General features: G+C 35.2%; 1 protein-coding gene across 5 annotated transcripts in view; it reads right to left on the bottom strand.

Moving 5' to 3' along the window:
* The window catches only part of LOC145248057 (uncharacterized), a 414,772-nt gene that overhangs the window by 53,782 nt on the left and 341,692 nt on the right, over nucleotides 1-19,298 (bottom strand). For all 5 annotated transcript variants that reach the window (XM_080109811.1, XM_080109812.1, XM_080109814.1 and 2 more), the window contains exon 2: nucleotides 829-1,094. In XM_080109811.1, the coding sequence (XP_079965937.1) occupies nucleotides 829-1,069 (241 nt within the window). In that variant the 5' untranslated portion in view covers nucleotides 1,070-1,094. The remainder of the gene's footprint in view (nucleotides 1-828; nucleotides 1,095-19,298) is intronic.

The following is a 19,298-nucleotide window of genomic DNA, read 5'->3' as shown; positions in this document are numbered from 1 at the left end:
ATTATTGGGTGGGCCAAGTTGTTTTCTCTTTACTTTGGTTCACTGCAAACAGAACACATTGCCACTGAGACATAAGGGGCTACTGAGAATTAAGGGTCATTCGTACAGGGGGCATCCTAAGTAGATAGTTATACAACAAAGTGCTTGTTAACATTACATTGAAATTTCTGCATGATATTACAGTCTGGGAACATTGAGCATGGGAGGAATTCACAAAAACGAGGAGTACGAGGAAAGAAAAATATTAGAGTAGAAAACCTTGCGGCATCTAGAGATCTGTACATTAAATGAGTGGAATTTTGTAGATTGTTGGGCCAGTCAGGAGTATTTATGTCTAGGGAGTATCAGTGCAGTAAGTTTGTCGCTGCTCATTTCATGAAAATAGTTATAAAACAAGTAATAGGATGTAAGATAATGTGGGAATTACTACATGCTTTTTGGACTCTGTCTGAAGAGAGGGGTGGGGCTAATAATTGGTACACAGGCTCAGATGCGACACCAATACTCCATGCATGCTTTGTACAGATATAGGATACTGGCAGTTTTCTAGCATGGTAGAGGGAGCCCACTCTCTTTTCAGCAGCTTTGGCAGTATCTTATATGTATATGATTCAGTTCACATTATATGTAAATGTTGGATCGATGGGTCTAAGTGGCGGGAGACACGTTTATTAAACTTTCGGCAAAATACTAGTCATGACAATGACTTCCCGTGATGAATCCACGATGATTATGCGCCTAGTAATTAACATTTGGTCTTCAAACAAATGCTTCTGACTTTCGCTGTAATGATGGTTTTCTAAGAAATTAAAAATAAAATGAACTGACCTAGTAATCGCTGGATCCATTCTGCGAGGTCCTCTTTGAGGGGAATCAGGCTCTCAGTTTGCTGTTCGGCTCGTCTGGTCTCGTAGTCTTCGTCGACAGCCGGATAGAAGTTGAGTTTGTTGCCGACTCCGATGTCGTCATCTCCATTGGCCGTCGGGTGGGAATTGTTTTGCACGGCCATCATGGACTCGTCGGTGATGGATATAAGCGGTGTAGGGGCGCCGGGCGGAGAGATATGCATACTCTAGCCAGCGGGTTGGTGCCACCTGCAAAAAACAAGTATAAATAAATAAATATATATATGTGTGTGTGTGTGTGTGTGTGTGTGTGTGTGTGTGTGTTATTTATTTAAAACTACATATTACATATTTCAATGACGTACCATTGTTTCATTAATATTAATTCACCTTTAACAGAAAAGGCCGTTATAACCCACCCAAATCATAAGCAACTCACGGAAATGAAAACAAACGAAAGAATTGGACGTCTCTGAAATACTGAATTTATAGTTTTTAAATAAATAATTTTAATTTTAATTCTCATATTTTTTAGGTCATGCACTTTTTCAACATACCCTGGCGCTATATATATATATAAAGAGAGCGAGATATATAGATAGATAGATAGAGAGAGAGAGAGATAGAAAGAGAGAGAGAGTAACAGACGAATACACACACACAGAGGCAGACAGAGAGAAACAGTGACAGAAAAACAGAAAGAGGAACGCGATAGAAAGATTAGCCAAAAGTTATTATGCATTCTAAAAACTAAATGTAATTCTACCATTGTTAGTTTACTGATTGTTGGTTGCTATAGTGATGTTTCTGAATATACTGAACATGAAAAACACGTGTCCAAGCACTGTTTTTAATCATGTTTTAAATTATATTAAAGATTAAAATCTCCAATTCGTCAAGTTTGGCGAAGGGCGTTTATTCTTTATCCCTGTGGCATGTTAAGCAGTGTAATCTACACGATGATGGATTGGCTATAATAATAATAAACTCTAACACATTCAAATGGGACAAACTTTTGAAAAATAATGGAAATGAAAAAATTAGGCCTAAAAGTAGAAGTGACATAAAAATAACTAATTTCTTAGATTTAACTCTAAACTTTAATTAAAACTAATCATGGGCTATACTTTAAAAAAAATAACGCTAATCCAATATATTAAAGGCTAAGTTCGGCCATTTCCATCAATTATAAAACATATTTCTAACTCTATCAAGAGTAGACTTAGAAAAAATTCTAGCGAAGAAAATGTATTTAAGAAATCAAGCGACATCAATACAACAGCAATTAAAATGAAACAAAGAACAAAAATATAATTACTAGAAATAGTACTAGCGCAAATTCTAATAGAAATTTAAAGAAAACATTAACAATGAGCAAAAAGAAAATGTAACTGTAGAAATCAGATACTGTCCACAACAAAATAAATGCTTAAACAGAAACATCGCTTAATAGGCCATAATTTTTACCAGAAAAAACCCAGAGTAACAAAAAATATTACATAAGAATGACCTCCCTTTATTTTAAAAGCAAATATTACGATCACAGAAGTATATACAAATACGAAAAACACGGAGTAAAAACAGCATTAGTACACCACTATTGAGGGTTCAAGGAAAGTGGACGATCGCCGATAGTAGAGTGGAAAATAATACGGAAAGCCTGCGCTTGTAGAAACCTAGACGACCCGCGTGAACTATGTTTGAATGAGAAATTAACTATCCTAAACTTTGAAGAATCTTCAAATTTATTAAACTACAAGAGTTAAATAGAAAAAGTAGTCCCAATAATCAAACAATAAAGATAAAAATGATTTCTTGCTCCAAATTTTTTATGCCGCATGATAAAGCCAAAGAACTGTATAACTATTGTCGTATATGAAAAAGCCGTTTACAAATAAAACCTTGTCAAGCATAGATATTAACACACACACACACACACACACACACATATATATACATATATATATATATATATATATATATATATATATATATATATATATATATATATATTTAACGCTGTTACGACAAAGCTCGTTTCTGTTTCACGAAGTTTCGGCCAACTATTCCTCTGGCCTTCGTCAGGTGAAACAACAACTAATAAAGATGAGAATAATGGTCCGCAATAAATAAATTAATATAAATAATACTCATCTCAATAATGAATTCCAATTAAAATAATATATATACAATTCGGTACGAACCCGACCATGGAAGATCAGATAATAAATAAACGTGGATTTATAAGATAAAAAAATCCAACCTTGATCGCCATTCGGAGCCCGTAGCGCAGTTGATAGAGACGTTGAATTTCTACGGTTCCAGATAAGCACTGTCTGAAGATAGCGGTTTCAAAGCCGGCCAGAGGCTTACTTGGCCAAAACATGGTGAGACGACAACAACTACAGATGGCAGTGATTGCTGAGAATGCAGTTAGGGGATTCGAAGTTCCTACCCGTCGCGGATGTTACTCTCACAACGGTTCGGCCGATGTATCATCCGACTTTCTTCAGGTGTATCTTTCTGTCGGACTCGGAAATCTGCACAGAATTTCGAACGGACCCTTTATTTAACTTGAGGAGGTAGTGTGCTCTCGTTCCGTCGTCTATGATCAGGTAGAAGCATTAAGTTAATAGCAATTGTATTCTTAGTATCGCCTGCAATGAGGATTGAACCCCCAGTCCCCAGAAGAATGTCACTTATAATTTAATTTCACTTGATTTGACAAGATACACCTGAAGTAGCTCGGAGGTTGCATCGCTCGAAACGTTGTAAGAATACACCCAAGATGAGAATAGTAGTCCTAATAATACAAATGATACAAATGATCAATCCTCATCTCAAAAGTTCAAAAACATTAAATCAGTTAAGTTAAACTTTTAGTGCATAAACACATACTGATATATGGTCTCGTTAGATATGTGTTTTGGATCATTTCTGAAGATAGCCAGAGAGATCGAAGGGAAATGAATATTAAATAGAATATGCCGGCTGATTGGAAACTAATTCCCTATGCTAAGGAAATCATATAATTCTTACGAGAAGTGAATATCGAGGGGAACGAGCGTTATGACACTACCTCTCAGGTTTCCCATTTAGTTCTCACATTTCATCAGCGATGTTTTTGACAATCAGGAAAAATGGTGTTTTCCGGATCAGCTGTTGTTTTGTGGAGATTTTGCATCCTCTCACACTATTAATCGCCATTCATTTGTCAAACCATCTCGCTAACCCTAATGTTCAAATGGGTGTTTAGCTCTGGTAAACTTAGATTCATTAGCCAAAAAAAAAAAAGGAAAAAAAAGTAAGATGATCCTTGTGAAATCAGTTGATGCGATTACCAGGTGTCTTGAAAATCTAGTGACATCCATATTGAAGTCTCAATAAAACCTCATGCTATGCACGTTCTTATTAGCTTTATTACTTGTCAGAATTATATTTCAGAAATAAATCACAAGCACTTAATAATAGGGAATTAATTTCTAATCAGTCGGTATATTAAATGAGATTGGCCGTCGTCGTCGTCGTCGTCATGTATGTACAAGCCCAATCGACAATAGAATAGAATCAAGCGGACAATATTCATAGCATCACTGAGAATAAAAAGCACAACAAAAAATCTTTATAAAAATAGCAATTTTCACATCTCTTCTATTTTTTCTGGCTCGATGAACCATTTTACATCAGATTATGATCTTTTACTCACAAGTCTTCATCAAAATGTTGACGTCAAATTGTAAGCCCTTAATATGAAGGTCGATTGCGGTTAACGTGTTTTACTAATGCATTATTCAATGGGTTAGGGTTAGGGTTAGAGTTAGGGTTAGGGTGGAGGAAAGCGACTGTTTTCCTCTAATTTCACAATTTTACCTCGTTCTTATTTAGTTTACTTCGATTGTTAGAACGATGGGCTTAAGGATCTGTTGAGTTTCCGTACAATCGAAAAATAACGAGTGTCTGTTTTGCAATGTGAGATATCTATTTGTTTGTGTCTGTTTTACGGCGTTCGAATCTTTTCGGTTCGGTTTATTTGTTTTACGACGTGATGGTCTGTTTGGTTTATTCTGTCTGCTTTATGATGTGAGAATTTGTTTGGTATCTGTTTTACGACGTTCAAATATGTTTGATTTTGTTTGTTTGACGACGTTTGACGATATGTTTGGTTTGGGTTGTTTGTTTTACAACGTTCGAATATTTTGGTTTATTCTGTTTGCTTTATGTCATGAGAATTTATTTCGTTTGGTTTTCTTTGTTTTACGACAGAAGGATATAAGATATACTTGGTTTGTTTTATTAGATAATAACTTGTTTGGTTGGGTTTATTTGTTTTACAACATGAGATTTTATTTTATTTAGTTTGTTTGACGACGTGATAATCTGGTTTATTACGCCTGCTGTACTATGTGAGAATATATTTATTGTGATTTGAGAGACAGAAGCTTTGATAAAAAATATTTTACACTTTTATCCAGGACAACGCTGCTTGCGCTGCTACTTGACTATATATCTCGAAATTCTAATAAAAAATAAGTCACGGCGAAAATGTAATAAACGACATATTAAAAAAAAGGATCCATTTTTAAAAAGACTCCCGGGCAACGCCGGTTAGATAAACGTAGTATATAGTAGAACCTTTCAGAAAAGTTTTTGTTGGGGAAATTCAAGCGGCTGTTTTGATATTTTAATCGGATTAAACAACAAAAAAACGAAATGTCTCTTTTTATTTACTAATCTGTCACTTATTATCAAGAGTAAATGTCACGCGATGAGAAAGTTAATACGATGTATGAATTAAGAATTGTTGTTGATGATGATGGTGATGATTACAATGATGAAGATGATGCTAATGATGATGATGATGACGACGACGACGACGATTACGATGATGATGATTATGATGATGATGATTACGATGATGAAGATGATGATAATGATGATGATGATGACGATGAAGAAGATGATGATGATGATGATGACGATGAAGATGAAGAAGTAGAAGATGATAATGATGATGACGATGATGAAGACGAATATGATGATGATGATGATGATGATGATGAAGACGAATATGATGATGATGATTACGATGATGATGACGATGATGATGATGATGATGATGATGATGATGATGATGATTAATGGAATAAAATGTTGATGGCTTATGAGGACAGTTTATGGGCAGGCGTTTATTAACATTAGATTTTGAGATATTCATGTTATAATCCACAGGGAAACACTTTTTAGCAACGTGTTCTAAAGATGGCAGTTTCTCGCGTTCTCAAACAGAAGAGAATAATCAAAACTAATTCTCACATCGTAGAACAAACAAATCAAACCAACTATTGATTTTTTTTTTTTTTTTTTTTTGCAGAACATGGAGGATTTTCGTGGTCATGACAACAAATGCGGCACCGATATTGTTTACCTTTCGATTCTTTAAAGTTATTGGAAAGAAATTCTTAAGGGAGAATGCATTTGTTTTTAGGCACAGAGAGAATTTTTTTGTATTGGTCGTAGAAGACTTCTTGCTGTGGATATTTTACAAGATCGATTTATAGATCCAGTCGAGCAGTTTCTTAATGGTAGAGGAATTTTGAGCGATTATGTCAGACAAGCAAAGTCACATTTGTTAATTAGGTTCAATAAAACTATTGAAAAATACATCCCAAAGACACAAGTTGTCTCTCGTAACAGTACTAAGCTGGATACTCCACCAGATCAGATGAATTTTAATCCTGTAATCCGATAAAACTAATAGATTACAAGAGATATACTGTAGCATATTTAACTGATCGATTAGGGAAAGGGAAATTAATGTTCCTTACTTCTTTATTAATAGAAAGTTTAAAAGGTAAATAAGAACTTTAGTGGAACACTCGAATATCTGTGCATTTCGTATAGAGAACAAATGTTTGACCCAGAAATTGGTCGGTTGATTTCTTAGAACTTACACTGAAGTAAAATGAACAAAAACTTGTATATTCTCTGCTTTGAAGTGATTGAAAAGCAACAAGGAAAGTCCGTTTGTTGTTAATCATACAGACGGGAAAGGGTTACATTTTTCGCTTTGGTGATAGAAGACAAATTCTTGCTGTGAAAATTTTACAAGATAGAACCATAGATTAAAGTTCAGTATCCACTTAACGTTATATGCATTTTGAGGGGTTATATCAGGCACAGAAAGTTATAAGGTTTAATGAGAACTATTTAAACACACATGAAACCGGATTTATATTATAGTTAATGGAGTCACTATTCTTCCTTGTGGCCAATTTCTATCTTTCAATAAGGTGTATTAAGCCATATCTATAAAATCCCTTATTTGAACTGAAAAGAGAAACTCATTTTCAGCTTGTCTTTTAGTAAGTCTAAATTCACTCAAATAATTTTGAAAACTTATAAAGTGATGGTAATCTGTAGGCGCGAGAGTTAAAGAACATGGTGGATGAAACGCAGTTCTCACAATATATTTTTAGGGGTTGTTCGATATTCTGTGCAGCGTAAGGTCTAACATTATCACGATGAAGCTCGAACACTACAAATGGTAAAAAAAATCTAGGAATATATACCTAGAAAATTATACATCACCCATTCTATTCCCCACACCTCACACTAACAGATTGTTATCGTGTTAAAAATTTTCAAATTAATTGTATATTAAGAGTCACTTCAGAATCATAAGTCGAACATTTGTTAACTTCTATTTTCAGTTAAAAGCCTGTTGAATTTAATGACCATGGCATTCAAGGACGCGTTGACATAAAAAGTTGTAGAGAAGGATTACACTAACGATTAAATAAATCGAATGTTGTATCATTTTGTAATTATTTTATTGAGCTTAAAAATAGACAATGTTTTCGTTTCGACCTGATATAAAGTGCATTTAGAATTCCATTACTATGGTTATATTTTTCGTGTTGTCAAACGAGAATATTTTTATCGCAGAACGAAACACGTCTCTTGAGATGATTACAAGCCAAGATAAATCGAGACTTTTTGAGATTCTTGCGTCTTTCGTGTGCGCAAGCTGTAGAACTCTGGAGAAATCTGATTTCGTTGAATAAGCTATCGTTTTTATAAGTTTGATTAATTTAGCATTGACTTTGAAAGTTTTGGGGTCAAAACGATTTTCATTGGTTGAAAAATAAAGTTGATTTTTGCTGTTGATTCGAATTGCATCTCAATCTGACTACATCTTCATAAGATGAGTTCAGGAAAGCCGATTTCTTTTGAGTCCGAGAAAGTAGTTCAATACAGTGGAGTTTCCGAATAATTGTGATTTTGTTCACTTCTATTATTCCAGCCGTCGGGAGTCCTCTTCTGTTATTGAATGAGTTTGGAATTATTTCTGAATGAACTGACATGCCTGTTCACCCATATAATGATAAAGACGTATTGTTCTAGATAGATCGATTCGACTTCTACTTTGAAATACCAACTTCTTCAATGTGATTTCTTCTACGTCATTTAAAATAAAAGGTTCAGTTTGAAGTCACTTGATTCCGACAAGATGCACATCAAGAACAAAAGTCAAAACGTTTTAAAAATAACAAAAAGTTTGCATGACTAAGTATGGTCAAGCGCGAGTTAAATCCTTGCTTTGATTGGATTCTCGTCTGATTCGTCCAGTAATTATTGTTCTCCCGACTATCCATATTGGGGAAGAACACACACGTGTATCGACTTCAGAAAACGATTATGAAAAAAAAAAAAAGAAAGAAAAGAAAGAAAAAAAAGACGACATATTTTGTACAGTTCACAGGTTTATTCATATTTCCGGAAACAAAAGTAGCGAACCTTGATTGTTTAAAATATTTAAAATTTTCTTTCTCTCGATAGTACTAAAAAAGTAACATATACGACTCGTTTCAGAGAATAGATTTGAAAAAATGCAACAACTAAAATATCTTCACGCACATATTGAATTAGATATCATGGAAATTGATTATAGCATTGCATAATTGAGGATGGTCGAGCGCGATTTGGCTTCGTGTTTTGATTTGGCTCTCATCTCATCCGTCCAGTGATTGTTTGATACTTTCAGCCAGATCTCTTGGATTAGAACCGCATGCATATCGACGTGGAACAAACGTTTAGCAAAAGAAAATGGCATCTTTTGTTTCATTCAGTTGTTTATATTTCTAGAAAAACGTAAGTAGTGAGACGTGAAACGTGTAGATCGACCCCCCCCAGATGAGACTGAAAATGGAACCGTGTTCTCCTACTGTCGAGATATTGACTATTGAGGTATGCCCTTCCCAAGCAATATTCAGCAGAGAGAACGAGACAAGAACAGGAAGGTACTTCACTACTCTTCAGCTTTGTATTATTATTCATCGGACTACTGTTCTCATCTTGAGTGTGATTTTCACAACGTTTCGGTCGATATAACCTCCCACCTTCTTCGGGTGTATTTTGTCGAACTCGGGAATGTTTCTGTCGAACTCGGGAATTTGGACGGAATTTCGAACGGAACCCTTTATTTACTTCACGGGGGTAGCGTGCTCTTGTTCCATCAGCCATGAATGGATATAGGTCCTAAGTAATTCGCAAATGTACCTCTTAGGACCTCTATCCAGTCATGGCTGATGGAACAAGAGCACGCTATCCCCGTGAAGTAAATAAAGGGTTCCGCTCGAAATTCCGTCCAAATTCCCGAGTTCGACAGAAACATTCCCGAGTTCGACAAGATACACCTGAAGAAGGTGGGAGGTTATATCGACCGAAACGTTGTGAAAATCACACTCAAGATGAGAACAGTAGTTCGATGAATAATAATACAAATAGCCAATCCTCATCTCAAAAATTCAGAAACGTCTTTCAGCTTTGATCTCATTTTATACGACATTCTCACCACAGTGACCGTATAAAAGATAAACAGTTCGCCTTCACACTAGTAAATATGAGAAGGAAAGAAAGGAAGCATCAATTGCCTCCATTATTCAACAAGATGACGTAATCAGTGTGAAAAATGTAAATAATGTCAATAAAATTTATCTTCTCTGGAACATCGTCAAATAAAAAGAAGGTTCTTTCCAGAATCACTTCTATAGAAAAAAAAAAAAAAAAAAATAAGGGAAAATCCGTTTGATGTACATAGCCATATCGTAACGGTTATGAAAACATCATATTCCAAAAATCACGTAAATTTATAAAGTATGTTTATTTTTATAAAGAAAATCATTTTAAGCGATTAATGGGAATCTGTAGGTACAAGAACATAAATCTAGTATTAAATTATTATTGAATTATTTCTCTTTGTTTCTTCATATTTTTTCAAAATAGTGGGTGAGACAGTTACTTCTTGGCTGCTCGTAAAATTTGATTTCCTTATTTCAAAATAAAACTAATTGATAAATTTACGTTAATTTTTTAATATGATATTTTCGTTTTTTGATAGGTACGTGCATCATACAGATTTTTCTTTGTTTTTTTTATTATTACATTAAAACTTTTAGACAAGAACCAAGAAATGCTATGTAAACAATTTCAACGTCCTGTTATTTTTAGATTCTTGTTTTTATTTCGTTAAAAGGAATCAACTTTGCGTAAATTGTTTCTTTTGTCGCCTTTTTGAAAAGCATGTCTTTTGAAATGTCGTAAAACAGTCGGCAAATAAAACATTTTGAAAACAAACAAACAAACAAAAAAACAATGGGTGCTCTTTTATGATAATCAAAAGTCGTTTAAGAAGAAATTCTTGACCCAATTCCATTCCAAGTTGTTCGGTCGAAATTCAGCCAACCGGTTCAAAGAACACGCTATATTCTGATCCCCAAGCGACTGTTTGTTCGTCCATCTTTGTACGCATAAAACGTGTTATTATTTACACACCAGGAGTATTCACATAAGCCATTGTCAAAGATTGTTCTTTGAAAACAACTTGTGGTGTTCCCTGGAGTCTGAGTGACAACAAGTCTCCCCATATTTCCAGTACTCTCTAACTATTTCGACAACCTTTGCAAATTAATTTGCGTTATCGCAACAGCCGCTTATCATTGGTTTCTCGTTGGCGGCGACCATTGGTCTTCACTGGAATGTGGGTGGCAATAAGCCTCTCCAATGTCCCAGTTTTCTTTGCACATCTCCAGTGGAGGTCTGGCTAGTGCTTTCTCTCCTCGGTCTTCCCCTCCTCCTTGACCCTCATTAAATGGTGTGGTGCCTGTTTATGGTGACACTCACAGGAAAAAGATGGGTGCTGTTTATTCATTTGTACGGTTTCAGTTTTCATGATTTCATGTGATGTTACTTTGTATTTTGCATCTGTAGCCGTTTCTGTGTCCAGTTTGTGTGTAGTTTATGTGTGGTGTTAGTCTCCACATTCAATGAGTTTCTTTAATATTTCTGCAGTTTTCATTATTGAAATTTGTTGTATTTTCTCGGCCATCCCTCTGATTCCAATCTCTCCCATTCTTTTTTCAAAGTTCTTTGGTATTGTTCCTAACACTCCTACTATTAGTACTGTTATTTGGACTTTCTTCATTTTCCAAATCCCTTTGAGCTCTCTGGCCAGTTCCGTGTATTTGCTCCGCTTCTCATTCTCCTTGATTTTCACTCTGTGGTCTGCTGGCACGGCAAAATCTACAATCTGGCAGGCTTTTTCCTTCTTGTTTACTTTTATGACATCCGGTCTTCTTGCTTGGATGGGTTTATCCGTTTGTATATCAATATCCCATAGGATCTTGTGACTTTCATTTTCCAGTATTGCTGCCGGCCTGTGTTTGTACCATTTGTCCATGTGTTCAAAATTCATTTGTTTTCATAATTGCCAATGCAGCGCCTTCTCCACTTGATCGTGTTTATTTTTACATTCATTTTGGGCTAGTTTGCTACATTCACTTATTATGTGGTTTATTGTTTCGTTTCTTTGTCCGAAGTGTCGTTATTTGTTGTTTTCTTGTGTCTTGTCGATCCTTGCTTTGATGTGGTTGGTTCTAATTACATTATCTTGCGCAGCTGTTATTAGTGATCCAGTTTCCCTGTTAACGTTTCCTATTTGTAGCCATTCCAAGTGTTTTCATTTGTCTTTTCTTTTTTTTTTTTTTGTAATCCTTATGAATTGTCCATGTAGCTGTTTTCTACCCATTTTTCTTTCCTCATCTTATTCCTAAGCTCTTTTTCTATCTTTTTTGTTTCTTCTGTGTCTCTGGCTGCAGTAATTATTCTTTTGATGTTCTGCATTATGTATTTTGCTCATTCTTTTTTCGTGTTATTAACACAGTCTTCTTTAGAGACCAGTTCTCTTCCTCCATCTTTCCTTTTCACATATAGTCGGTCAGTATTATCCTTCGGGTGTAGTGCATTGTGCATCGTCATTAGTTTCCTAGTCTTCTGGTCGAGATACCTTAGTTCTTTTTCCGTCCAGTTTATAAAATGCCCAGAGTATCTTATCAATGACACTGTCCACGTGTTTATTCCTTTAATTATGTTTCGACTATTTAGTTTGGTTTTGAGGAGTTTTCTTATTCTTCTGAGGTATTCCTTATCAATTTCTCTTTCATTTCCATTGCTTTGATGGCGTCTGCTTCCAGCACTCCCAGGTATTTGTAGCTATCATGTTCGCCTAGTGCTCTAATTTCTGATTGATTGGGAAGCACTATACCTTCTGTTGCTTCTAGTTTCCACTCCCCATGGTCAGCAGTGCACACTTTTCCATGCTGAATTCCATTTGGATGTCCTGGCTAAAAATTCTAGTCGTCTTTATTAGTGTTTCTAGCCCTGTCTTTGTTTTTACGAACAGTTTCAGGTCATCCATGTACATTAGGCGGTTCATTCTTTCTTCCGTGTTAGTGAACTTATATCCGGCTAGACATTTCCTTAGGATATTATTCAGGGGCATCATGGCTATAATGAACAGTAACAGTGATAGGGAATCACCTTGGAAGATTCCTCTTTATATGTTGAGTTCAGTCATGCATTGTCTGTAAGCTATCAGTTCGAGTCTTCATTTTTTTCATTGCATTTTTTATCAGATTGGTTATATTCACTGGTATTTTGTACATTCTCAGGCATTCTATTATTCATGCTCGTGGGATTCTGTCGTATGCTTTCTTATAGTCTATCCATACCATGGCTAAATTCTTTTTTTCTACTTTTGAGTTCCTTCGGGATCTTTTGGTCTATGTATAATAGGTCGTGGGTTCCTCTTTTTCCTTTTTGGCATCCTTTCTGTTCCTCTGGGAGTAGTCCGCGGTATTGAAGTGACTGATAAATTTGTTCTCTCCGTTGCGCGGTAAGTATTTTCCACATTGTAAGTAGACAGGTTATAGGTCTGTAGTTGCTGTGTTTTTTTTTTTTTGCATCAGTGTTGTTCTACCTTTGACCATTCATTCTGGTACATGTGCTTCGTGGATGCATCTTTTCAGTTGTTAAACTAGCCTTTCATGAAGTGTCGTGAATTTCTTAAACCAGTAGACATGTATTCCGTCCTCACGTTGTGCTCTCCAGTTGGCCATTTTTCGTAGGGTTGTCTTGAGGGTTTCCTTGCTGATTTCATTCTGTGTCCCTTCTTCGATTTGCTGTGACTCTTCTTTCAATTCTTTCAACCATTCTGCTTTTCTGTTATGTTCCTTTCGTTCTTCCCATATTTGGCTCCAGTAGCATTTTGTTTCCGTTGGGTCCGGTTGTTCCGTTTTCGTTTTTTCCCCATTTACCTTTTGATAGAATTGACTTTCGTTATTTTCAAAGGTCTTGTTTTGCTTTCATTGTTCCGATTTATATCAGTATCGTCTTAATCTCGCTTCTTTTGTTGCTATTTTTCCTTCACTTCTCCTGTTTCTTGTTGAGCTTCTCATCGCTGGTCGTAGTTCTACTATGCCAACCTCTTCTATGTGTTTTCATCTTGTTTATTATAATCATCATCATTATAATTATTATAATTATTATTATTATTATTATTATTATAATCATCATCATCATTATTGTTATTATTATAATCATTATTATTATTATTATTATTATTATTATAATAATCATTATTATTATTATTGTTATAATCATCATTATTATTATAATCATTATTATTATTATAATCATCATTATTATTATAATCATCATTATTATTATTATTATTATTATTATTATTATAATCATTATTATTATTAATATAATCATCATCATTATTATTATTATTATAATCATTATTATTATTATTATTATAATCATCATTATTATTATTATTATTATAATCATCATTATTATTATTATTATTATAATCATTATTATTATTATTATTATAATAATCATCATTATTATTATTATTATTATTATTATTATAATCATCATTATTATTATTATTATTATTATAATCATCATTATTATTATTATTATTATTATTATAATCATTATTATTATTATCATCATTATTATAATCATTATTATTATTATCATCATCATCATTATTATTATTATTATTATTATTATTATTATTATTATTATTATTATTATTATAATCATTATTATTATTATTTACCCACTGGAGGTTCCACAATTTTTACAAGTTACTCTAAGTGACTGCTCACTGATAATAACCAATGGCGTTTCTTGGATTCTGAGTGATAGCAAGTCTAACCAGATTGCTAACACCTTCACCCCTTTCGATACACATTGAAAATCACTTTGTATTATCGTGACAGTCGTTTACCATTTATTTATTACTATTAACAACAGTTGGTCCTCTTTGTAATTGGGTGGCAATAAAACTCCCTAAAACTTCCAGTACAATCCGCACATTTGCAATTGGGATCTCCTCCCTTGGCCTTTTTTATCCTTCTTGGCAATTTTGTGTAGTACCAGTCAAGGTTAGTGTAACAACATATATAATTGTAACTGTGTGTTAGGCGTACAGTGCTGTCAGTTTATTGGTTTTCTTGCAGGTATTATTTCGTTTGACTCGTTTTCTGTAATTTTGTTCTGTTTCTATTTTAAACTATATATGACAGATTGGCGTTCGTTGGTTATGTTGATTGGTTTCTGCATTCAGGGATTTTTTCTTAAGATTTCGGCTGTTTCCATTATTATTCATTTTATAGTCCCAATCTTTAATTTCAATTGTATTTTCCAAGTTTTTTTGGACTGTTCCTATCGCGCTGACAATTCTTATAATTGTTTTCATGTTCCACATTTGGTTCTTTGGCAAATCCTATGTATTTTCTTCGCTTTCCTGCCTTCTTGATTTTCAATGTGATTATCATAACACTTATTAATAGCAGTAGTTGCATCATTTTCAACCAGAACTTGCTCCCATACTTACGAAACTATTTAAGCGCTGCCTTAAGGAGAAGTGCTTTCCGACTCCCTGGAAGACCTCATCAGTTTGCCCTGTATTTAAGAATTCAGGTGATAAGTCATCTCCCTCTCAGTACAGACCAATAAGTCTCCTGTGTGTTATGAGTAAGTTGCTGGAATCCATATTAAATAGAGAAATAGTCAACCACCTCAGCAGGAATAACCTTCTTAGTGACACACAATATGGTTTCCGCTCTGCAAGATCTACCGCAGATGTGCTGACGGTTATATCCCACAGGATTAGTGAATCTCTTGACAAAGGCTTCCTTTCTAGGGCAATTGCTCTTGACATATCAAAGGCCTTCGACAAGGTATGGCATAAGGGTCTACTTCACAAGATTTCCAGCTACGGTATAACTGGAAATGTTTTCTCAATAATTAAATCATTTCTCTCCGATAGGCTCATAAGAGTAGTGGTAGATGGACAAAAATCGGAGGCCTGCAATATAAATGCTGGAGTCTCTCAGGGGTCAATCCTGGGCCCAACTCTGTTCCTGATCTACATCAATGACCTCCCTAAACACATACTTAAATCATTCGTTGACATCTATGCTGATGACACGACCATCTACGGCAACACATCAAAGGCTGTAAATGGCAAAGTTCTCTCTGATTCTCTCTCCTCTGATCTCGAGCGCGTGGTTCAGTGGGGGAAGATGTGGCTGGTTACCTTTAATACATCCAAAACCAAACTCCTATCCTTACATCATCAACGCTCTGATCCCCAGCTGGCATCAATCGTGATGGATGGCTCTCGTCTGGGTGAGGCCCCGTGTTTTGACAAGCTTCTGGGTTTGACCTGTACTCCTGATCTGAAATGGAACACGTACATCAAGTCTGTTCCAAGGTCGCTGGAAAGATGGTGGGATCCTTCTACCGCTCCAGAAGATATCTCACTGCTGATGCAATTCTCTATCTATATAAAAGCCAAGTACGTCCAAGGATGGAATACTGTTGCCATATCTGGGCAGGAGCTGCTAAAAACAGTCTATCGTGCCTTGACAGAGTACAAAATAGACTTCGTGGCTTAGTGGGGATGCCCTTTTCTCTACCCTGCAACCTCTCTCCCACAGAAGAGACGTTGCGAGCCTATCCTTGTTTTATCGTTATTTCCATGGTAGGTGCTCGTCTGAACTCCAATCTCTGGTCATCCATTGCCAATCTTTCACGAAAAACACCCGTCTAGCTAAATCCACTGTCAAAAGTTTCCCCCACTCTTTATCTGTGCCTAAATCAAAACGCGGATTCCATGAACAAAGCTTCTTTCTTAGAACTGCACGCCTGTGGAACTCTGTTCCGTCTGCCTGCTTCCCACCGGACTACAACTTGGATGTGTTCAAGTCCAACGTTAACAAATTCCTAATGAACCGCCCCCTTAAGTAAACATTTCATCAAATCTCCACACTAACGTACTGTACTTGCAATTACCCTTATCCCTGAGTAGCTTCCGGGCCTTGATAAGTGGTGATCACTGTGTAAAAAAAAAACATTATTGTTATCATTATCATCGTTATTCATATTATTATTACCATTAGCAGTAGTAATATTTCTTATCCATAATGAATTCTTACAAGAGCAATCAGTAATCGCTCGCAACGAAAAAGCAAACAGTGTTTCCTAAAGTCTTAGCGACAAGTCATGTCCAGATTTCCAGTTCTCCCTGTTTCTTTCGATCGCCATTGTAATTTATTTTATATAACCATTGTTCACCATCTATTTACAGAGGTCCCAAGATCATAGACTTATATTCCAAAGCTACTTGTGTGACGCCGAACAACATACAGATTTACAAGTTCTTTAAATTTCAACACGTATTAGTAAGTTTAAACGGTGATATGTATAAACCATAACACTCCGTTTAAGGCATGAAAATTTTTTTTCATGAAGTTGGTCGCATCAGACATGATGTATTATAAGTTGTTTTTTTTTTTTTTGCAGGATTAAAAATCCGAGGTCATTTTTAAAGTTAGTTCAAGTAGTTTTACTGCCAAAAGCCATATATGTAATCATCTCCGTTATAAATAGTGAAAACTATTCTATAAAAAGAACTTTGTGCGTGGTTTTAATTTAACCGTAATATTCTCTTGTAAGAAATCTGATGTAAACTTCTCGATAGCTTCGACGCGTGTGTCAGAGATAGACCCGATTTCTTCTTTCTATTTACGTTTTAATCAGGTGTCATCATCATTTGCTGCCGATAGCTAATAGTAGCAGTAGCTGAGATTCCACAATGAAAGATAGACTTTTTGAACATTCGTCAGGGGTTTGGGATTCGACCTACCGTTGTCGTCAGCAGAAGCCATGAAACGATCTTGCCATCATCATCTCAGCATCGACAACTGCTTTATTTCTAGCATCATAACTGTGCGAACTATTATACACTGTGGCTAGTTGAACGGGCTAATGACTTTCCATCATCATCATCATCATCATCATCATCATCATCATCAAGTTTCCAAGCAGGTGTTTGCTAAAGATATATTTATTTCTCTTCGAAATAGAAATTATCTAACTTTGTCGTACACACAAATCGTCTTTTCCCTGTTGTACTTGACACGTTCGTAACACGTCTTTCTTTCCATTTTTTTTTTTTTTTTACTTTCCTGCAAGGGTCGTGTCATACTAAAAGACTGGCTATCATCATTTGTGCCACCGTTAGAGCTGCAAATCGATAACGCGCGTATGTGATGTGACACATGAACTGGGTACTGGGTAAATACATCTGTGGGCAAAACCACCATACGAAATTCGATCAGATCAGTTTTGATCTACCACAACTTCGAAGAAAGACATAACGAAAACGAGCAACAAACAAAAGAGTTAAAAACAAATTTCAAAAGTAAGGTAAAAAAAAAAATGTAAAGTAAAACAACAAATTTCAAGGAGAAAAAAATGTCCAGCAACGTCACAACGACGAAGCATGTCCGGACATTCATCCAGAATGAAAAAGGCCTCAAAATTCGACCAATGAAGTTATCATCAATAACGCATAGAAAAAGTATTGTCAGTTGGAAACAAGTATAGACGCATTGGCACTAATTAATTACTCGACGACTGGATGCTCGTTGAACGTGAGGACTCACCATTTCGGACAATGCACTACGGAAACAGAGTAGACCTGTTTGTATTCGTCTCAACAAATTTGTAGACTGCTTTATAAACATCTCGTTCAAACAGCCGTATAGACACTCTCGAATCAGTGACTTCGACCACAGTATACCAACGATTCCGCCACCACCACCACGTCTTTCCCCTACAACTAACAGCAGTTCCCGATTTTGTCATCATCATCATCATTATCATCATCATCATCATCATCATCTCTGTACCTGTCTCCAATTAGCAGCAACAAATTTTGCTCTCTACGACTAACAGCAGTTTCTGATCCTATCCGCGCCACTATTATCACGTATTCGAACAACTATTTTCCAGAGGCGTATTTTCTCTCAAGCACCATCCGTACCATCACTTTTGCTACATACAAGACGCACATGAAAATTACTTGTAGAAAAGTTATCCAATGTTATACAAAAAATAAATAAATAAATAAAATAAATAGATATAAGACGAAAATTATTATTAGAATAATCGTTTAAAAGCGCGTTAATACAACTTTATAACAACTCTTGGTAAAAAATTATATAAATTTCAGAAATTTAGAATATTTTTTTAAATTTCGAGAGTTTCCCTAAAAACAAGTTTTCCTTTTATTTTTCTTCAGGGTGTTAATTACGGGGTTAACTCCTCAATTGTGTATCCAAAGGTCTCCTGTATAAGTCCTAGTACTAAAAAAATGTTAATACGATTAGATGCTTTTGATATCCGAGGCTACTATTCCTCTCAGCCTCACCCTCTGCATACAAATTGGGTTGAGGTAATGTAATTTTAGTGACATAAAAAAAGAATGTATGTTTGTGTTTTCTTTTTTATTTTCAGATAAATAATTTTCATTTATAAATTAATGCTGAAAATTTAATGGAAATCGGATATTTCTTTGATATTTGGTAAAATACTTTGTTGTTAAAAAGATTTTCACTTTCACCGTTCGTCCCTTAAATAAACCGTATTCACAATCTCGGCTTTTAAGCTTAACTCTCGATTAACAGCACCAATTGCAATGACATAATTACACACGTCACATATGCTGTTCTCATTATTATAAAAAAG

The sequence above is a fragment of the Euprymna scolopes genome, chromosome 26 (assembly GCF_053919585.1).
Source record: "Euprymna scolopes isolate OS-2025 chromosome 26, ASM5391958v1, whole genome shotgun sequence".
Taxonomy (NCBI): domain Eukaryota; kingdom Metazoa; phylum Mollusca; class Cephalopoda; order Sepiida; family Sepiolidae; genus Euprymna; species Euprymna scolopes.
This window is presented reverse-complemented; position numbering and strand designations above follow the sequence as displayed.